Below are 22,226 nucleotides of genomic sequence, written 5' to 3'. Positions count from 1 at the left end.
ATCGTAAGCTTGCGGAAACAGATTCTGGATACTGCCTGATGTGCAAGGATAGGATATGCCATATACCCATCTGTGGAAGCCGACTCTGGACCTATCTTGGCTCAACAGCTGAGACGTGCGCAATAGCTTTGACCCACAAAGACACAAGAAAATATTTATCATTTTCCCTTCCTTTGTGCTCATATTTTATTGCGACATGGTATGCCAAATTTCCTTTCTTTGACATTACGTGACCTCAGCAGTGCTTTGTTTCCCAGACACCATCTTGTAAGACACTGACCAAACACCGCTTCGGTATCAGTCACTAAGGTAGAAAAATCATTGAATTCATGTTTTCCTTGTACTTGACCTCATTCGTGTATTTTTGTTGTGAGGAAAATTACAAAAACTACGTCACTGTAAATCACCAACAAACGACTTCTTTCAATGCTCATTCACTGCTGTTCTGCCTCTCAACTTGTTTCAATGTCAGCAACGACGAGACTCGATGGGTCTCTTATCCCATTACACACGCTACTCTTCTTGAAACCTGTCTCTCCTGTGATTTCCCACCCCTTCATCTTGTCGGACTACTGATACGTCGCCTCGTCAAGATGCCCTCTGATTCCGACCAAAAGCCATCGTACGATGCAGGAGAGCGACACGATTCAACTCCACCGCCAGAGATTGCAATCAAAATGTCGCAGCTACACAAGCAGGCGTCTGGTAAACCGGACAGTCACGATTGTGAGGACGAAGAACTCAGCAGCGATGAATCGACTACATCCGACGGAAATAGAGACAAGCATAATGTCCAGTCACAAACTACGACTGTTGCCAACATTTCATCACTGCGAGTTGCTCGGAGCGCTAAAATGACAACCCAGACACCTTTTGCCAACTATCGTCAGATCCGCGTCATATCCTCACCCACTCGTTCTTACAAAAGGCACGGGACATCAACATCACTTTCTGATCTCAAACGTCGACGGACCGGTCGAGCTACCAGCAAAGCATACTCAAAGGACGCCTCTGGCATGGGAGTAAGCGAGGAGCCGTCATCATCCCTCCCTACTACTTCTGCGTTTCTGTTGCCAAAGTCTGTATTTGAAGATCTTAATGATGACCAGGTTTGTCTCTGAACAATTCATGTCGCCAAGACTAACACGTCCAGATCAACTATGACGATAAGCCAATGCGCGTCGCCGACTTCACAAAAGCACATGATGAGCTCATCAATAAACAACTTTCTATTTCGAAGCTCTTATGCAGGCTCGTTAAAAAATTATGGGACAACCTGGAAACCAGCGAAACGAAGATCAATACGCTTACGAACAAGGAACCATCATTGGACAAACCCGCTAAGTGCGTTGCACGACTGGAAGTTGCCCTTGAAGAGTGCCAAGCAGCCGTGAATATGCAGAACAATGATTAGCAATCGTTGGTGCAGCAGAAGGGGTCTTTCCGCACACTCAGCACACGATCGATGATGTCCATCGGACAAGACGTGCAGGAGAAGTTAAGAGCGGCCCAGAGAAACCATGAACGCAAGAGGATGGAGCTGAAGGCAGCACAGGATGAGTTAGAAGAGGTCAAGGCTACGTACCACACTTGGGAGGCAGATATCCATGCCGAGACAGAAAAGGCCGACAAGATCGCGGAAAGCCTCAAACAGGTCAAGCTCCATAAAGAACACCATGATTTCTTGGAAAGACTAATCAGAGGTGGCCCCATGACGACAAAGAAACTTATTGATGCTGAGAAAGATGTTGGACTAAACTTTGAAACTGAGGTCGATGCAAAGGACCCATGATGGGAGCTAAGGGTCTCTAAGAAGAGGAAGAACAGTCTTATTAGGGAACTGCAACTGAAATATAGATGCATCGTGTTATAGATGAGTATGGTCACTGTAGAGAAGTAGAATAGTAATATGACAAATCATACAAGCGCGAAAGGCGAATTGAGAATCCTCTGTCCATATGGAGCTGACCGCGCCTTCTACCAAATGGAAGGTGAGATAATGTTTTTGCCTTAGGAGGTCAAGTTAAAAAAGGCAAGAGAAGAGGTCACGCACAAGCAGAGTAAACTGTGCTTGTGGCCAAACTCACACTCTGCAGCATTCCTCTGTCTTCTTTAATTGAATCGAAATATCTGTCACGATGCCGCCAATCTCACGCAAAGAGCGCATTCAAACGAGGCGCAGACAACTTGACGAGGCTTAGAATGCCACTGATGAGGTGTGGTTTCCCATACAATTTCGACCGCGCACCGGATTGAAATCCTTACGGGGTCTCCGCACCCTACTTATCATCACGGAAACGGCAAATCAAAACAATATACCACTCGACTCACTCTGGAGACCAGGTGGTGCCCTTTACCGCGCCCTCAATCAGACCACCCACACCCTCTTATCGAAACAGTCAAGGGTGGCTCTTGAGTTCCTACAACAAGACTTACTTCCTCGTCAGTTAGATGCCCTACAGTCAGCCTCTGGGGCTCCTGACAATCAGCCTGCGAACGATTCTGGTCAAAACGATACAGCTAGCACCATGGACGATGGAAATACCAATACAGAAAACCCCACAAACAATCAAGATACCAATACCGAAAACCCAACAGACGAGGTTAACCGCTTCGCGATCGATTACATACTTAATCCCGATGAGCCCGCCGCCGAGTAGACGATAGTCAACTCGAATTTGGTGGGGGAAATAACTACTCGTGAGAATTAAGCTGAGTTGGACAAATCACGTTTACAAGGGTCGCCATGGAAGTGACAGTTGTATTGGTCCAGTTTTAGAACCTTGGCTGGGGATTAGGGTACAAAAATAAACAGTCTAAGAGGCCCCGGCTCGAATTTCATAAGCTGACCTACTTATTTCGTCTCTTAGCTTCCAGCGGCCAATTCTTCTGACACCCTGAGAGGAGGTCAGTACAGCACAGCCATAACACAGCCACAGTAGATCACGTGAAGTATTCTTCTCAGCTTGGAAATTTCGTGAGATCACATTAGTGGGCTGTCTAGTCCTTCTGAAGCATTAGACTAGTACCTAGTGACGCTTATCTCCTTGTCTCCCAATGCAATATCAAAAGCGAACTTTTATGCAATCATCTCAAGTAACATTTCCGTTGTAGAATGAGGTCTGTTTAACATTAGTGAATCCAGAAGGCGGAGTACAACTGCCACACTTAGACTTTTGTGTTGGGCAGACACGGTACATGATAAGTGTTCGTGTTTGTTACTAGCAGAAAACGGACGATTCTCTTTGATAAGTTCCCCTGAGCAAATCTTAACCTTGAACAGGGCATTTAAAATCAATAGAAAAGGCTAATTAGTATTTGTATAGCCCTTTTCTTGGGTCTAAACTTGTACACAGTCTTTACAGCTTTTACAGCTTTTACCCAAGTGACGAAAGGAATGATGGTCTACAGCTATAGGGTAGTTAGACGTCTAGTGGTTGACACAGTTATCAGACCAACTCACGTGGACATATACACTGGAGGCGCACCGACTTTTGCGTCCAGCCGTCTTTCTGTCCTGCGTTCAATTGTACGCCAGCCCTTTCTTTGTCTTTTTCATGATCGCCAGCCGAATTATTTAGTCACTGGCTGTCTTTTAATTAAATGTTTTTATCTCAAACTCTACTATTGATGGAGGCACTTATTTTAGCAATGACGTATTCATTTCGTCGCTCCGGCAGCTGTTGGCTTAGTAATCACTCTCCGCATCTACATCTGCCGAAACTTACGCGACCGTGAAGATTCACGACATTCACCGACATAAACATAATTAACAACAAAACTTAAACGGGATGGCTCCAGACGTGCCGCAATGTCAGGTGAGACCAATTGAACTGCGATAGAATTAATGAAACACTAATCGTCACTGGGTACAGGCTCTCAGGGCTCCTGACAAGCAGCGCTGCACCAAAGAAGCTACTCACGCTAACCAGTTGTTTTGTCTCTTGCACTCCAGACAAGCTCATGGATTGTATGTCGGTTACAAACGTCGCAATGCAAAGCTTGACTACCTGGAAAAGAACCCCCCAGCCTATTTGGCTGAGACGGATATTCCTCTGGCCAATGATAACTTTAGCGACGTCGAAGATGAACAAGCCATTCAAGACGTCATCAATCATCTTCTCAACACGTACAGCACCCTCAATCGTGTGATCGAGGCGCGCAAACAGCACCATCTGCGCTTTTACTCTATCAATTATGATTACGGCCACCAGGCATATATCGACAAGCTTGTCAGTCAGCGTCACATCACTCTGTGTGCTCTTGAGAGAGCCAGGAAGCGCTTCCTTGCTATCCATTACGAGAAAGAGCAGTGGTACTCTTGGGTTAAGCACGCTCAAGACGAACAGGAGGAGAATCGGGAAAAGGAGCAGAAAAAGATCAAGCAAGAAGCTGCTTTGTTCCAGCGTCATATGAAGCAGTTGGAGACACGACTCGAACTCATGCGCAAAAAGGAAGACCAAAAACTCCAGGATGCCTTTCTTGACGAAGCCTACAAAGAGCGTATGGAGCAAAACGCCCACGACGCGGATGATGAAGCTTGGGATCCCATTGAGGACATGGAGGAAGACAAGCGAAACCAGTACATCGATCTGATCAAGCACTTCCTCTGGATGCCAATCGACCTCGAAGAAAAGGCTTCCACTGCCAATGATGCGTCATCAAGCGCCACTGTCGTAGAGGCATCATCTACCTCAGCGCCTGCCCCGGAGCCTAAAGGCTCAACCCCTTCGGCTCCTGTTACGAAACCCAAAGCCAAAAAGAAGAAAGCAAAAAACGCTTCCAAGAAAGCTAGTGGAGTCGAAGACACTCTGGTAGGACAACTAAAACTTCTTGCTATGGCTCAGCGAGCTCAATCTAGCGACGAGCCCGAATTAAAAGAGCCCGACAAGAAGAACATCGAGACTGAGGAGGAGATGAGAAAGCGCTTGAGCGAAGGTGTCAAGAAGAACTTGGACAACTTGTCTGGTATGCAGATGGTGGGTACTATGGAAAACCCACATGAGACGTGGGACAGGACGGCGCCTATCCCCGAAGACGAGATCGACACTCTTATCCGCGACATTCGAGAGATCAAGCTCTATCTATTCTGTCGCCTAATTCTATCGCAAGCTTCTCTGCTCCCCGCTGCGCTACAAGCCAGCAGTGTCCAAGAATTTCTAGACGACAGCACAGTTGCCGAATCTGACCTCAGAGATCTCTGCCTCAAGGTCGCAGAGCCTACTCTGCAGGATATCAGAGACGCATCTGCCGATTTTGCTCGCGGCGACAAACCAGAAGAGTCAATCCCCATTGACGATGATGACGATGACGACGACGAGACTATGGCAGATCTTGTTAAAGGCGATAGTAAATATTCTCATCTTCACACTCACGACTGGTTCACAGATAGAGTTATGACCTACGGAGAGAAGAAGAAGAAGAAGAAAAAGACAAAGCGCCCAAAGTCAAAATCCAAGGTGACTATCTGCGGAAAGAGTATTTGGAATCACGCTAGTCGGAATCCCATGTCGCGAGATGGCTGGCTTCAGTTCTCCATCATGGCCAAGGACTGTGACTTGAAGCACGCTGTACAGCTCTGCAGAAACTGGTCCGAGTTCTCTGACCTGAACTTGCTTACCATCTGGCAATACTTCCCCGCATCCAACTGGGGGTCATGGGGTACGGACCGGTTCACGCAACAGCTCCAGCAACTTGGGTTTTTCCCTTACTTCACCGACTTTGATGCCGAGAAGAACACTCACCATCGTCAAGTCGGTGGTCGCAGCGCAGGGCGTCGCCAGCACGATATTGTCGAAGCAAGGAACATTCTTGTTGGGAACATGAAGCGCAATGACCCTGTTACGAGACGGTTTATCCAATACCTTCTTCTGCGCGCAGGTGAGCTGCTGGTTATAGTCCGTGATGGTAAGACCGGACGAGTCATCACTGCTCCGGATAAGGAACAGCTCTGGACGTTGAGAAGAAAAGCCGGGCTTGGAAGGGCCACTAAGAACGAGTGGGATAACATCCTAGAGATTGGTCCTGAGTTCATGAAGTTGACTGATATGCTTCGTGAGTGGCGCTTTGGATTCAACGATTTTTATGATGTCTATATCTGGGACTTTGTACCCGGTGAGGACCATGCAGAAATGTACAACAGGGTCGTCCTGGTAAGCCTCCACCCCCCTCGAAACCAGTATTTTGGGTCAATAAACTGATAAAATGGACAAGGATCTTCGTAATGCATGGCGTATCAAGCATCCACGCGAGATGTATAACCATATGGAACCTCTACTTCGCAGCCTGCACCGCGACTCCGACACTGGGCACACGCGACAAATCAAGCCTGGCGAGGATGTTACAACTATGTGGGACGCTGTGACGGACGAACGAACGCAGGTCAAGCTATTCAATGTTACTGGCACGCAAGTCAAAGAACACAGCGACGCCGAGATGGACGCGGCTAAATACATGTTCTACAACAAGGCCAATGAGCTTGAAGACGCGATTTTGTTCCCCGACGAACTCACTTCTGACAGAAAAAACTTTGCCTTCAGAGAGATCAGAAATGGAGTGGCAGATATTGAAAGTGGTGTTTTGCCCAGCACGGCTCGACATCTGAAGAAAGGGTTGGATGCTATCAACTTGGGCAAAGACCCGTACAAAGCACTTCGTGCAGCCAAGGACCAGGAGGAAATTACAATCTGGGGTGTCCCAAATGTATGGGCCACGGGTCTTGTTCAAGCTCGTAAGGAGAAGCCGCATCCTACACAAAAGTCTCTGCTCCAAAAGACCGGTTTGATGAGAGCCCATAAAAGTCTAAGTTTTGACAGGCTTTTGGACAGCTTGGAGCCTATGGAAATGATGGAGCGAGACAGAGCGTCCAGTAAGTAATCTTCTCTCGACACAAGTATGGATTCGTTGCTAACAGGCTTGTTTACTTAGGCTTTAAAGAGTCTTTTCACGCCGGTGATCTCGAACCAGGCTACAACGCGAAATACACCCTCCTTCAAAACACTCTTCAGGCAATGCTACAAACAGAACACTCTGGCCCTACAGACTGGGTCTGGTACATCGCCTCTATCCTCGAGTGGCTCGAAATCCGTGGTGATTACTCGCCTTACGACTACGTGCTTGATCCTCAAGCTCCGTGGCCGCACAGCTTCATCGTACAAGACCTAGTACAAGCGTTTGCCATGACAGCAATGTTCTTCCCTGGCTTGGAAGTTACCAAGCTCGTCACTATGTTTATCAATTCGAGTCAATGCGATGAGTTTCGCAAGAGCGGCGTCTTCGATGTTGAGGAAAGGTCCAAGGTGAGGCCTGATCGACGCACGAGGACAAGTCACAAGTTCAGAGAGAAGGGCTTCTGGAAGGAGTGGGAGGAGTTTTACAATAAGAAAACCGATACCTTCTGGGCGGATGATTATCCTATGGAATGGAGTCTGACTGTTCGACCCACCCTTGCTCACTGTAAGTTGCTCCCGTCAAGAACCTTTGTAAACTTCAACATGTTAACAACTTATAGTATATCGGGCGGGTATCATAGCCCCATTCAACGTCCAGCCGCACCCTGAAGTCGTCCTGGGTATAGCCACAGCAGAAAAGGAGCCTCACCGTCCCGAGAAACTTGACCTCTTCATCAACTACGAAGACAAATACGGCAACTTCAAACAGACTTTCCCGCCCTCTTATGTGCCACCCTCCAAATGGCCACATATCCTCCCAACCGCCCAGAAGTTTGTCCAAAACAACCCAACTGCACGCTTCGCCATTTTGCGTGTTTGGTCACCACCGCACTTTTACCCATTCATGGTCGGCCGTTTCAATCGTCCCATGACGAGCTTCGTCGACAGCTTAAATCGCTCGTGGGAGTTCAAGTTTGTGCCTAAGGATATGCCTGGCAGTGAGTTTAGCGCTCATCACAGTGTGGAGCTGCGGTTGGAGACTCTCAAGCGCCAGGTTGGAAACCGCGTGATGAATCGAGGTGACTTGATCCTCGTTATGGGAGAAGATGAGAAGGACTTGTTCAAGTATTGTACGGCGGTTGTGTTTGCGATTCAGACTAAGCCGTGGCTGAGAGAGATTGATCTGTGGAAGAGCTTTATCAATGTGGATGTTGAGTTTATTGAGAAGTTGGATACTCATTGGCTTGAATAGGTCTTATATATCACAAGATTGTTTACTTTAAAATGGTATTCAGGTTTGGGTTGCATGTCTTATGAATCTTGCACATCAACAAGGAGCACTATATCGTGGAACAATATTCAACTATTGAAACTAATGATGTTTAAAGGAGATTACCAGCCTCGTACTGTTCCCAATCAATTTGGTTGTCTTGCAGTATGCCTGCCCCGGCTCTTGTGAAAACACCACCAATATCTGATGAAGGCTTGACAATGAGTACATAACATCGAGAGTCTGGCTTATCAGGTCCAGCTTTGTCGTCGGATTTAGCCTTTCCAAGGACAACACATCGAAAGTTCTTGGAATCCCTACTTTCAGACATGTCCATGCTTATTGTCTGAGGCAATGTGTCATCCTCCAATTGTCGGACTTTCCTGAGTCCCAGGACTGGGGGCCTGTTCGTTCCATCAGCTTCCCAGTGCCATTTGCCTTTGGCGCCACTGCCAGAGTCAAATGGAGATGAATATTCGTTGGTCCAGTCTACCTTGTCGAAGTCAACTTCAACATGAGTTATGACTCCATTGTACGCCATCCACGACCACGATGGCACGTTTCGTTCAGGAGGGAACTTGATACGATTGAGAGTGTGAGTCTCGTCGCTTTTCTTCCATAGAAGACTTCGCTCCAAAAACATCTGGAAAACTCCATAACCTCCCCGAGTATTGAAAGCTGACGTGAGTCGCTTCTCGAGACCGGAAATGGCAATTGGACGATCCTGGAGGTCCCAAAACACTCGTTTAGAGTATTGGTTGAACAAGTTTTGTACGAGCATAACTCTTCCTCCTTTGTAGCGTGTCTCGACAGAACTTGGAAAGTCTGAGTCTCCAAGCAATGAAGCTCTCTCACTTGTTCTCAGTCAGATCATGTGACAAATACTGCTCAAACTCTATCTTTTTTACTTACTTGGTATATCGGATAAGACTCTCGCATTGGATTCCTCTGCTGCATTCGAAGTAGACCTGATTCTTGGAAAAGTGGATTGTGCGTCGAGCCAGTGCTCTCTCTTGAAGTGTCCAACCTCGAGTGTTCAGGATGGCTTCGTCAACATCGGCTTTGAAGTTGTCAATGTTCTTGCTAACATAGCTCATGTCGCCTGATTCAGAACGAAGCGTAACATATGATGGAGAAGCAGTGCTTCGGTTAAGAAACCCTTCTATCGACGAATTGGCAGAGCTGGCCGCCAATACACATTTGGCGTTGCTGTATACCTGTTCCATCCTTACTGACTCGCGATTCCAATCATCATTGTCGTCCTGAATTATACACAGAGAGTCGATCCACAGATACTGTACCCTGATTCCTCTTGTAACAGTAATCGCGTCCTTAAAGTTCAAAGGAAGCTCATCCGGATGGATTTTGTTGTACCTAGTAGCGTGATTCTGCTTAAAGGTCTGTCCTAAATGCTGTTTGGGGTCATCGCCCCAGCGATGACTGAGTGCCAGGTAAATGGTAGAAACCATGTCCTCGCTTTTAACAAGGCGTAACAATGGAGTAGACACAGTACCAACATCAATGACACGCGTGGGAAGACTGCCATTGCTTGACATGGGTGATGGCATGGAGGTCGCCGCATGGTCGTGAGTATTGTCACATACTTGAATCCACTCTTTGAACAGTGATAATTGTTCACTACTCCCAGGCGTAGGTAGTCTCGGCGTTCCGATCTGAGAGACTTCATCGTCAAATAGTTTGGATCCTGTTGAATATGTTAGCATAATGTTCCTCTCGGCAGGGGTATAGTTAGACCTGGGTCAGTGTAAAGTGACAATATTGGCCGATTGCCGCCTTCAACTTCGAAAGTTGGTCCGTTCCTTTGGATCGAGATTTTATCTACATTTGTCGATGGGTCGGGTCTTCCAAGTGATTCATAAATCAGCGCGCAGAGTCGACATCCACTGGAGCCAGCCAATGAGCTCAAAGTAACTTCGAACGTCAGATCTGGTTTCCAAAATTCCACGTTTGAGCAATCTCTGCACAAAGTCAGAGCTTCAAGGGTAGAAGATGAAGTGCTTGAGATCCATCCATGGCGGTCAGATCCAAGAATGTCCAACAGGTTTCGGGCGAAGTCATTATCAGTATGCGGCGTCCATATGTCTTTCATCTCGGTTACTTCCTGGAATCTCTGTTAGAGGCTAACAATTTAATAGAGGTTTAAGTCTTACGGTCTAGGACCCATTAGCCGTGCACAGCACCACTCAGTCGGGTGTACTGACTGACTGGAAAGCAACTGTTAGCTAGTTCTCCTAATCAATAAGAAGCAAGTATTTAGAGTTGCAAAGAATTAGGTTCAGATATATCTCACTTTCTGGACAAATGTCAGTCAACTGCGTGTAATCATAACCGGTAACAGGCTCACATACTAAAGGTAATTTGGTCAGCATATTATTTCAGGGTCTCATGTCATAAGATGACACAACATACTTTTTGGCCACGACTCTGTGACCCTGATCCACCATCAGGTAAAGTATGATTCGAAATGTTTGCCTTGTGGTCCCAATCCAAACAATAATCCTCGTCTTCCAGGGCATTCCTGACGATCTTTTCCAGTTTGGTGTAAATCTCCTGAGAGCTGCACCGTTCGTCCAATCTCTTCAACATGTCTGAAGAGGCGAGTCTAAGTATATCGCCAAGGGCAGTTCTTGGAGACAGAACCTTTCTCATACTCTGCATCCACGAAGATATGTTATCATGAACAACGTTGCGTGAGTTGCTCCTCTTTTGCCAGAACTCGTCGTTGTCAAGCTTATTGAATTGATCGAGCCCTTCCAAGCCCCATGCGGCCCAGATGATGAATTCGATAAACAAACAACCCAGAGACCAAACATCGAGTTTCCTGGATATGTGGTTGTCGTCGTTGAACTCGGGAGGCATGTATCGAGTTGTTCCAGTAACTGTCTTGGTGTACTCCTTTGCTTTCCTTCGCCCATCTGTCGACTTTAGATGAAACCGCCCCAATCCAAGGTCAGCAATACGCAAGATTTCTGTGGTACCTTCTTGGAATACGAGGATATTCTCCGGTTTCAAGTCTCCATGACGGAAATGTGGATCGTCCTCATTCGATTTCAAGGCACCTTCAGCAGTATGAGGTCTGTGTAGTTCAACCAGTGCCTTACAAAGTCCTTGCATCTGTTTCAAGGTCCATATCATCTTGCTCAAACCAGTTGTACGGCTCTTTTGTTGTAAAACACCCGCTTTGTTGTCGTTTCTATCCCAAAAGTCTTTCAGGTTTCCACCCTCGGCCCATGGGAATAGAATACAACCCCCGGTGTCCTTTTTGAGTTTGTAGCTGGCAATTGGGGTGATCAAATGAAGGCCTGGGCTCTCACTAACGATAATCTGGATCCTTTGTAGGACCTTCATCTCACGAATAAACCAATTATCTTGTGGTAAGTTGTTTATCGTCTTCAGAGCAACCAAAACGTTCCTTCCATTACTCTGCGTTACCGATTAGCTAGCAGGTTCTCACACGTAGTTAACATGAGTCTTAAAGGCGACCACTTGCCGGAATGATACCCAACTGATGAGCGTGATGTAATTCGACTTTGTGCACCGTGCCAAATGATCCTGTCTTTGTAGGAGTGTCTGGAACGTCCAGAAAGGGTAGTGGGACTGAATCGTCAAGTTCCTGATAGAAGTTGGTTGTGGTAAATACCGGAGCTAGAAAAGACCACCGTTCGTGTCTAAACAGCCGAATATCGTTGCCATCATCGTCGCGCGGGACATCGCTCTCACAAAACAATATTCTAATATCTTTCTGATTCCGACGCAGTACAGGAGAGTCATCGACCATTATGAAGTTGGGAAGATCATCATCACCAAAGTCGTACTTTGGGTCTGCTAATGTTTGTATCCATGAAACTCTGTAGATCGAAACGAGGAGTAGAAAACTTAGTCTTGCTGGTCGGACCCTGATATATTCCTCTAATTCCCTTATTTGAGACTCTAACCTGTCATCTTTCTTGAGAACGCTCATGATGATTTCGCTTGTGGAGTACTGGTCAATTTTGTCTGCGGGTAAGAAATCGTGACCAAACTTGTTTTGTAGTTTGCCATCTCTCACTATTCGGCCCCAATTGACATCCGATTTAGAAGTTGAGGAACCGCTTTGCTCCGCCATCTGAGATTTGTGTATCAATCGACTGTTTTTGGGTTCTTCTCTTAGTTGAGAATCGACATCAGGGACCTTGTCTGACTGGACAAGGAGACGCAAGGTTGAGATACAGCAGCCCATTGTGTTAGCATCAGCGCCTGATAAGACAGTTTCATGGGTGGGAAAGAAGGGGAAAGACTCGATGTGTTAACTCAGAGCCATTGTGTTGAATTTTATCGTATTAAAAGCTATAGCGTTAATTATAAGCTTTTTCCCTTTTTCCCTAGAATCTTCTTTTTTTAACTTTATAGGATTCTTAATATAATAAATTCTAATTTAATAAACTTTTTAATAATATTACTTTTATTAAATACCTTATAAGTTATTAATAACTTATTTTCTTTATTAAAGATTATTTTAAAGATTAAAAAGTAATTTTATTTAAAATACTTTATCTCTTAATATATTAATAATATATTTCTTTTAAATATTATAAAAAGCCTTTAAGGCTTTTTTTTTTTTATATAATAAAAATTTTAATTTTAATTTATTAATTTAATAATTAATTATATAATTAAAAATATTATAATTAAAAATAATAAAAATAATAATTTAATTATTATTTATATTAATAATATTTTAATCTTAAGTATTAATAAAAATATTATATTAAAAATAAATAAAGCTATTAAATAATTTTATTAAATATTTTTTTTTAAAAGTAAAATTAATTATAAAAGCTAAGCTTTTATAAATAATTCTTTAATTTAATATATAGCTAAAGTTAATAAAAACTTTAAAGTTTATTATTTTATATAATAATTTTATTAATATTAATATTAATATTAATAAAGAAATATTTAATAATTAATTTTTAAAAAGAATAAGAGCTTTTATAGTAATTATTATAATTTTAATTTTATAAATTATAATATATACCTTTAGACTAAATTTATATTAATATCTAGGTTTAAAAACTATATTTTTTTATAAGTTAATTTTATATATATACTTTAGGACTTACGCCTTAAAAATCACCTAATAAAAGTTAACTCAGAGTGTTCAATATAAACCCGCCAAGGCGATTACCCTGCCGTCTTTGTTGAGATTTATGCACGAGGACAGCCGTAAGCTTATTTTATACGCTTATTGTCAATTGTATGCATGATGGATGGTCATATGAGACTCAATGGGGAAGGTCTTGTATTTAACGACCCCCGCCTGACAAAGTCATCCGCTTAACCATAGTAGGCTATGCCTGTTCAGATAGGCATGCATGACGGGAAGTTGCCTCGTTGACGCATAGCAAGGCAGCCAAGGTTAAATGAGGCTTCAAGGGCCATCAGTAGGTTGAAATGAGGCAATGAGAAGTAATATCAAGATTTTAAAAGAGCGTGAAGCATTATTCATGATTATTGAGAATATTGTGAACAATAGAAGTCGTCATGTATAAACAATTAAACGTTTAGAATAGTATCATCATAAAAGGTCTGAAATTTTAATATTTTCTGAACTTGCGTTCCGAGGCTCTAAAGATGGTCCTTCTCAAATACACACTAAGAAGAATTCCTCTCAGCGAGATATCCTGGTTTCCTCAACGAACAAAGGTCAACAATTGTTGCAGGCAAAGTAGACATAAAATGTGTCTTGTCGTATCTCCACGCTGTATGAGCCGTGCGCTAATCTTCCTTCCAGATACTCGAGTAATTGATGGGTAGACATTTGCTTAGTAGGAATCTCTACACAGTAGCGTGTAGAAATTGGTTTTGTTTTTACAAAGAATCTTTGTTTGTTGTAGGTTGAGGAGACCATTGCCGTGGGAGGCTTTCAAATTTGGCAGGAAGAAATTAAAAACAGGACTGACTGGTTTGATATTCTTGGGTAATCTTTGAACAAATGTGTTGCGTATGAAGAGATGTTTCTTCAATTCCATGGCGGCATCAATGGGATATAAATCCTTCTTTCTATAAGTCAAGGTGGAATCTATAGGTTGACCGCACACATACAGATCGGGTTGAAAATGTCGGCAATTCTCGTTACTTTACTGTGGCGGCTTATTATTTGCCTCACATGCGGAGTTAGATTGCAAAAACTAGAAACCATTTACAGGCTCAGGTGAGTTCCAGCCCGGATCAGGTCCGTCCAATCGACGAGGTCTGCGCCGCAATTTGCCAGACGCGGCGTGTCTAAACATACTCAAATGGTTTTGTGTTATTTTCAACCCCGATACTGACTGCGTTTGCCAATGGAAATATGATATGTCGGAATCCATTTAGTGGCAATGATCAGCTGGTTGAAAGGGGCGTAGTCTGACACACCCAGCCTCGTAACGTATGCGTCGATACTCACACATTTCCAGTAACATATATATGTATCTAATCAGGCCACCAATTATCTGTCAGGCCTGATAAAACAGAGTGTCTTGGCTAAGACAAATTGCGCGATATTAAATCATTCGATGCGCCAAGAAACTTTCAGCCGCAGGCGAACCACTTGCGGCCAGACTTTTGTCTTCTGATCAACCTATAGGCACTGTAAAGAATGAGCGGAATAACACACCTGAAGTAAAGCTGAGCATCCATATCATTCAAAAGTGCAGATATGTCACTAGAAATAGAAGCAGTTGATTGGAAATGGTGTAGATCCCACGTAGAATAATTGCAATTATGGCTGTCCAGTCGGTGAGGCTCTCTGGACTTTATCTTAAGAAATGCCGACTGCTTCTCCTTGTTAATGTGATCTCATTCGTTTCAAAATCACGAATCACCATCACAGCTTTAAGGAAACCCACTTTGTGAGTCAAGCTACACCCTGTCACAGGTTACAACATGTCACATAGACGTCCTAGAACAAAATGGTATGTAGCAGGAAAAACACGGCAACTTGATGCAAGTTGAAAAAGTCTAACTAAAACAGGTCCCCGCCTGACTTTGACATACCATCCACTGGCAATCGTCACATCGGTGCAGCCTCTTATCGGGATAATGAATTCAGTCCAAACGATGCACTTCTTACCCTGCCGACCAACAAAAAGACTCACTCCCAAACGGCTCGGTCAGCTTTCAGTTTTGCATCAATAGAAAGTGTACACGATGGGGGTACCTTCAAACATGCTGCCTTGGAACGCCAACTAGCACATGATTCGGTTATGAGTCAACGTCAACACCCAACAAAACGACGAAATCAGCAAATTACTATACAAAGCCTCACCCATGCTTTTTGGAAAGAGGCCGAATTTTCTGCAGACGGGGCAGACAACAAGTTCTTGCCTTTGAATAAACTGAAATCTCTCATCAATCCAGAGAGCGTGCAAGACTTGCTGTATTCAATGTCCTACTCTCAGGATGAAGTGCAGTCGTTGATACAGGACATCTTTCCTACTCATCTTCCCTTAGAATGCCACTCTCCCAAGCAGGGAAAGGATTATGAAGAGCGTCCAAGCCTATATAGAGTTTTTGCAATTCTAGTAGGGACTGATCGTGTGAAGGACATCCATAAGTTTATTCAATACGGGATCAACGATTCAGTTCTTCCACTCATCATGACTAAGGAGAAACGTGAGTTGGCAGATATTCAGTTACACAGCATGGGAGACCCGCATATGGACAACGACAAACTTCAGAGGTGTTTCGAGGACTATACTCAAAAAGATCTAGGCCTCTTCAAGATGTACCAGAACCTCATCAATATCCCATTCTTCCTATTTCCGGGAGACGACTCTACAGTTCTCTTCTACGAACTCGATCCGTCTTGCGTTCTGCCAATCATTGACGTTGGAGAACCGAAAAGGGGTGGAAGTGGTTCCGTGAAGAGAATTGAAATCCATCACGCGCATCATAACTATGACAGTGTAGGCAGGGTACGTAAACTTACGAAACTAAGCGAGATGTAACTTACGCGGTTCACATACAGGATCACTCAAACATTCATTTCGCAGTCAAGACGCTTCACTTCCACAACGATAAAGGCTACCAGAAAGAGGTTGAGGCTCTGGAAAGACTATCCATGAAAAGAAAAGACAAATCCCCTGACCATTTAGTGCCTTTGGAGCTTGCGTATCGGCATGGTGACAAGTGCTGTCTCGTCTTCCCCTGGGCCAGTGGTAATCTCAAAGAATATTGGAAAACACATCAAAAAAGTCCAGACAACCACGAACATGTTGTTTGGCTTTTCAAACAATGCCGTGGCTTAGCTCTCGGACTACGTCGCCTTCACAGCCCCCGAAGCTACGCAATTTCAGCCATGGAGAATAACAACACCCCTACAAAAGAGTATGACCCGGACGATAAATACGGTCGTCATGGTGACATCAAACCCGATAATATCCTCTGGTTCAACAATTACAATGGCGATCCTGATCATCTCGCCATCTGCGACTTTGGCTCAACTGAATTCAATACTTTTGAATCCAAGTCGCATGTCAAGGCGGATCAAGTTAACGGATACTCAAAAACATATCAACCGCCGGACAGGCATGCCGGCGGTGAAATTAGCCAACGATTTGACATTTGGTCTTTGGGTTGTGTGTTTCTGGAGTTCATTTCCTGGTTTCTCTTTGGCCATGATCAGGTGTTCCCTCAACAGCGAATGATGGTTGACCCCAAAATCTCTAAAGTTATTGTGAAGGAAGATCAGTTCTTCTATTTTGTACACAGTCGGAGACGTGGGGGAGAGAAGATAGCGAAGGTGAAGCCTGCTGTTTTAGATGTAAGTCATGAGTATGAACACGCTATTTGTTATATTGCTAAAACTTTGCGGTAACTAGTGGATCGCAAAGCTGCATGGCCTTCAGTCATGTCCAGAGTCTATCCATGAGTTCTTAGATCTCGTACAGTTCCAAATGCTCCAGCCAATGTCTCGTGACCGGAGTGATAGCATGAGCGTTCGTCTACAGCTCCAAGAAATGTATAACAAATGCTGTACGGACCAAACTTATGCTACTGCAGGTTATGGGAAGACAACAAAACAACCGAAGGGAATACTGTATTTCCTGACAAGACTCAATGTCCCCTCTCTGTTCAAATCAAGAAGCCCCGCAGATCAAGAGGAGATCAATGACTTGGAACCTGACAAGTTACGACATCAGCCACACAACCACATGATTCCAAAGGTCATCGATGAGATGTTTATTCCAGCGCCCCCTCTTGAAGAGTTTGAGAAGGATATTGGCGATCTATCAGAAGTCACCAACGGAAGACGCAACAGTCTCTCCATTGAGGACAAAACGCACAATCAGGAGTTCGTACCTCCAAGAATGCCTACTCATTTCACCAATGGAGGTACAGGGAGTTCAAACGGGCTCCTACAAATGATCACCGGCGATACAACCCCTTGTTACACAGAAACAGGCGACGCAGACGTCGAGCTTGGAAATCCGGTCTCAAATCACCCACAAGATGACACAACCGGGAATCTATGGGAGAACTGTGACATCGAAAACTTCTCATCCCAGAGACAGAATATTGGCGATGACATTATCAGAAAAGACCGGAGCTTCGGTAAAAAGACATCCAATTCAATACTCTGGAACCCGGCAGAATCAAGAGAAGGTAACAAACCACCTCAGAATGAGTTTTTGCTCACCGCAGCCGCGTCTGAGACTACAACCCAGTGCACAACCATCAATAGACGGACTGTATTCTCTGGACAAGCTACACGCATACGTGAGAAGACCAGAGGGGTTCTGGGTCGACTGTCCTTGCAGTTACGAATTCATCAGGGGCGTAGTCGAAATTAAAAGTTCTATTGCTTGGGTGCACAAGGCCACATGTATCTGTCCTTGGAGATGTTTAGTTTAGGATCAGTCAACGAGGGAGGGTCTCTAATAATTAATAATATTTATAGTGACACTATTTATAATGATGTTCTTATAGGTAAATGTAAAGGAGCATATAATCTTAAACTGTATTTAATATTTTTAATATGCAGTAGTGTAGTAGGTAGCAGAAAAAATAACCTCCTAGTCTTAGGTTACAAAAATAAATAGTCCAATAGCTACAGTCTAAAGAGCATAAAGTGGCCTACTAATCTTGCTCCTTATGCTTCCAGCGGCCAATTTTTCTGTAGGGGATTCTAGCAAGTACTAATAATATGTCACAGACTAAAACACATGGAGGTTAAACACAGACCCGTGGCATCCGGAGAGTCTTTGCCACAATGGAGTGGCGTGAAAGGTGTCAGCCTTTTCAGCCCCCCTGCTTTATACACATAAGACGCATATTAATTAGCACAGCCACTCTTGGGCATACTACCAGGTTGAAAATGGCGGATTAAATTACAGAATCACATTAACGTATGATATCTAAAAGTAGATATATAACTACAACTTATCGAATGAAAGACTGTAGGAAATACTCTAAATAGTACGGGTATTCCGTTAACAGTACAAGCTTTACCAAATAGTCGCCAGGCGAGATCTCTCAGCTTATCATGGACCCTCTCAGTATAACCACAGCAGCCGTTGCGTGTCTCCAAGCGTCTTTCTCAATCCTTTCCTGGTGCTACAGTGTGCGAACAGAGATGCAAAACGCCCCCGGAACGCTAATCCAAATAATAGAAGAGGTCCGCGATCTTCGAAATCTCATCGAAACAATAGAGCCCACCCTTCGCATCAAAAATGATTCAGGTGACAAAGGCATAGGACATCATCAAACCTCCGAACAAGTGTCGAATAATATCAGCCCAGTGATAGTAAATTGTCTTGCTGAACTTCAGACACTCGAAAGTCGTATTCGCCCAGAAAGAATTGATGCCCTTCTAGAGTCTAAAGGAAAGGCTCTTTTGCAAGCATTGACATGGCGACTGAAAGGAAATGACGCCAAACAATCAATTGCCAATCTTCAGCGCTGCAAAGCCTCATTGAATCTGGCGATTAATTCGCATAACTCGTGAGTATACGGCATATGAGATGAAGAATAGGAGAATAACAGTTCTGGCCAGCTAATACCTCTGAACTAGGTTGGTAGTCAGAAACATAGAACAGCTATCACTCTCTATCGAACACAACGTAAAGCAGTCTGGTCGGAGAATAGACGCACTGTCTAGAGACTTTGAAACCTCTCGATTTGGTATGTGACTCAATACCTGACTCACGGTTGCATAAACACTGACATGAGGCTAGATGAAAAACAAAGAGAAATTTTCAATTGGCTCTCGCCTCTCAAGCCTGGCCAGAATCATCGTCAGCTCAAATCAGCACATCAATCCGGGACGGCCGAATGGTTCCAGGAAAGTAAGCAATTTCACGAATGGTTTTGTGGAAGAAACACAATGCTATGGCTTAGTGGTCCTCGTGAGTATTCCCAAATAGCCTCTACCCAGCCTCTCACTATGGTCGTTTTACTGACAGTAACGGTCATAAAGCGGGCTCTGGAAAGAGTGTGATGATGTAAGTGTCTTTAAGTCCTCTACCTTCAGTCAAACATCTGTATCTAACCAGTCTCATTGCAGGAGCCAAGCGATTGAAGCGGTTGCGTCTCGCATTGACCAACACAGGGAACCCGCCGCTTATGCCTTCGCATATTGTGACTTCCGTGATCCCGCTACGCAGGACATTACCAACATATTTGGGACCCTGTTGAGTCAACTATGTGCCCAAACTCAATCCTTTCCAATAGAGTTACTTCAGGCGTACGATTCAAGCACAAAAGAAAATCGTGGTGATGGCCCAACTATTGAGATGCTGCTCGATGTCATTCAGACACTATCTACAAGCCGTCAGGTCTACCTTCTTATCGACGGCGCAGACGAGGTAAAGGATTACAAATATTTCAGCAAGTACCTAGCTACTCTCAACTGCTCGTCAACATCTATCAATACCCTGGTGGCGAGTCGGAATGAGGTCACCATCCAACGCATTTTCACCGACGTTCCACGTGTATCTCTCGAAAGCCACATCCCGAACATTGACAAGGATATCAAGCGATACATAGGTTCATGGCTCGGTAACGAACAAGATCTACAACGGTTATCACCAGATATCCAGAGCCTTGTATCAGTCTCTCTAATGTCCAAGTCCAACGGAAAGTAAGGCGTCTCCCCCCAAACTCTTCCTGAGAATCCACTAACAATATCTGATAGTTTCAAATGGGTTTCTTGTCAACTCGAATCTCTCAAGCGCTGCAGAACAACTCGAGATATCAAGAAATGTCTGTCACAACTACCTGAAGGCTTAAATGAAACGTATGGTAGATTGTTGGCGCGAACATCTGCATCAGACGTTGCTTATGTAAGAAGGATTATGACTTGGCTCTCGCTCTCCTGTATCCCTCTCACATTGCACGAACTCTGGGAAGCCTTGGCTATTGAAACAGGAAGAAAGGATATCGACGACGAGGCTCGGTTAAGGACGCCACAAGATATTCTCGTTCTTGGCAACAGCCTTATTACTGTGTCCTCAGATGGCTATGTCATGTTGGCTCACCTTTCAGTACGAGATTACCTCCTTTCGGACGAGATGGGCCGAGACCCAAACACGGCAAAATTTGCCCTTGAGCCGAGGCGTTGCCATATGAAACTGGCCAAAGATTGCCTCACATACCTGTCCTTTTCTGAACTGTCTTCAGGACCATCAACTACGCAAGAGGACTACCTTTGTCGACAAAGAAAGCTACCTCTTATCGAATATTCCAGCAGATACTGGTTCTACCACCTGCGTAATGCTGAGCCTGATGAGCAAATGTTTAAGCTCTCCATGGACATTTTCCAACCCAGGGCCCGGAATAATTTCATGTCGTGGGTGCAGGTCTTCAACGCTACTTCACCATTCAAGTGGAACATATACCCGCGGCATGCAACATCGCTTTATTACGCTGCTTCACTAGGACTCGATAGGGTTGTTGATAATTTGCTTCAATCTTCAACATGTGAACTGGATGCACCAGGAAGTCGCTTCGGTGGCACTGCTATTCATGCAGCAACTCTCAGAGGTCATCTGAGCATAATAAAAACACTTGTCAAGGCTGGGGCTGATCCACGAAAGGCGGACTTCGACAAGGTGACTCCTCTTCACAGCGCTGCAGGGCAAGGTAGTATCGACACAATTAAGATATTACTGGAATGTGGTGCTTCCAAAGAAGCCAGGGATAGTATGGATGGAAAGAATCCCATCGACTGGGCAAGACTCAGCGGACATTCGTCTGCAGCACAATTTATAGAGCAGTATTCCCCACATTCACACCTGGAGAAGACGTTTGATCTTGATTCGGATACAGACTCGGGTATTTATTCTGACACGGATGAGAATTGCACAATGATAAAGGTATGGAAACCTCGCTTTGGCTATTTCCCGGATCATTACGAGAGGAGGTCTGGTCTGGACTCTTCTCATATTGTCAGTATAACAGTTGGACAGGAGACATCAGTTTTCGATAGTAGTGTGTTAATTTTGAAGGATAGAGACACAGAAGGGTCCAGCCCGGTCTGGTAGCAATAGAGGCAAGGAGGAAATACTAGGTAAGGACCTGGATCTTGCCAGTATCAGTAACGGTCTTCAACAAGCAGTGGTGCCAAGTCCAGGATCTTGAGATGATGAATAAAAGATACTGTATTCCCTAGTCGGAATTCTTGTGCTTCCTACACGGATGCAAACATGTTTACCGCACGGGTTATTATGCAATAATGATCAGACGGGCCGTCGCGCATCTACTAGCGCCAGATATGTACTAATCAAGAAAGCCCATCATAATTATCAGCCTTCCTATTCAGGCTTTACTTGAAAACAATGGTGTGAGAATGTAACGTCGTAAAACAAGGATTCTGACCACCCAAGATGGCATTATACATAAAGTCTTTTTAACCAGGTGGCTTCTGATGTGGATACACGACTGACGTTACTCAGTATTCCCAAAGAAATTATTGTTTTGAGGAACTTGCCGAGTTTTTGTAGGAATGATGCCGTACTGGCAACGAGTCCGGCCCGCGAATCCTTCCATTTTGCTGTGGTAGGCGAAATTGGTTACCTGCAGTC

General features: G+C 44.4%; 5 protein-coding genes across 5 annotated transcripts; 4 read left to right on the top strand and 1 right to left on the bottom strand.

Moving 5' to 3' along the window:
* Positions 1-593: 593 nt before the first annotated feature.
* On the top strand, positions 594-1,414 carry FPOAC1_011508 (uncharacterized protein; the record flags this gene model as incomplete). Its single annotated transcript, XM_044855885.1, has 2 exons — positions 594-1,109; positions 1,154-1,414. The coding sequence occupies 2 exons, from the start codon at positions 594-596 to the stop codon at positions 1,412-1,414; spliced, it is 777 nt and encodes a 258-aa protein (XP_044703198.1).
* A 51-nt stretch (positions 1,415-1,465) lies between these two features.
* FPOAC1_011507 (uncharacterized protein) lies at positions 1,466-2,660 on the top strand (the record flags this gene model as incomplete). The annotated part of the gene is made up of 2 exons (XM_044855884.1): positions 1,466-1,771; positions 2,202-2,660. The coding sequence occupies 2 exons, from the start codon at positions 1,466-1,468 to the stop codon at positions 2,658-2,660; spliced, it is 765 nt and encodes a 254-aa protein (XP_044703197.1).
* Positions 2,661-3,791: 1,131 nt separating this feature from the next.
* Positions 3,792-8,142, top strand: FPOAC1_011506 (uncharacterized protein; the record flags this gene model as incomplete). The annotated part of the gene is made up of 5 exons (XM_044855883.1): positions 3,792-3,818; positions 3,876-6,152; positions 6,214-6,868; positions 6,928-7,455; positions 7,511-8,142. The coding sequence occupies 5 exons, from the start codon at positions 3,792-3,794 to the stop codon at positions 8,140-8,142; spliced, it is 4,119 nt and encodes a 1,372-aa protein (XP_044703196.1).
* A 130-nt stretch (positions 8,143-8,272) lies between these two features.
* FPOAC1_011505 (uncharacterized protein) lies at positions 8,273-12,400 on the bottom strand (the record flags this gene model as incomplete). The annotated part of the gene is made up of 5 exons (XM_044855882.1): positions 8,273-9,014; positions 9,073-9,865; positions 9,916-10,282; positions 10,591-11,604; positions 11,720-12,400. 5 exons carry the CDS (start codon positions 12,398-12,400, stop codon positions 8,273-8,275), a joined length of 3,597 nt encoding a protein of 1,198 aa, XP_044703195.1.
* A 2,687-nt stretch (positions 12,401-15,087) lies between these two features.
* FPOAC1_011504 (uncharacterized protein) lies at positions 15,088-21,686 on the top strand (the record flags this gene model as incomplete). Its single annotated transcript, XM_044855881.1, has 10 exons — positions 15,088-15,116; positions 15,176-16,118; positions 16,172-16,966; positions 17,025-17,757; positions 18,816-19,146; positions 19,217-19,326; positions 19,380-19,550; positions 19,622-19,646; positions 19,709-20,284; positions 20,339-21,686. The coding sequence occupies 10 exons, from the start codon at positions 15,088-15,090 to the stop codon at positions 21,684-21,686; spliced, it is 5,061 nt and encodes a 1,686-aa protein (XP_044703194.1).
* Positions 21,687-22,226: the final 540 nt, after the last annotated feature.

Source organism: Fusarium poae, chromosome 4 (assembly GCF_019609905.1).
Source record: "Fusarium poae strain DAOMC 252244 chromosome 4, whole genome shotgun sequence".
NCBI classification, from domain to species: domain Eukaryota; kingdom Fungi; phylum Ascomycota; class Sordariomycetes; order Hypocreales; family Nectriaceae; genus Fusarium; species Fusarium poae.
This window is presented reverse-complemented; position numbering and strand designations above follow the sequence as displayed.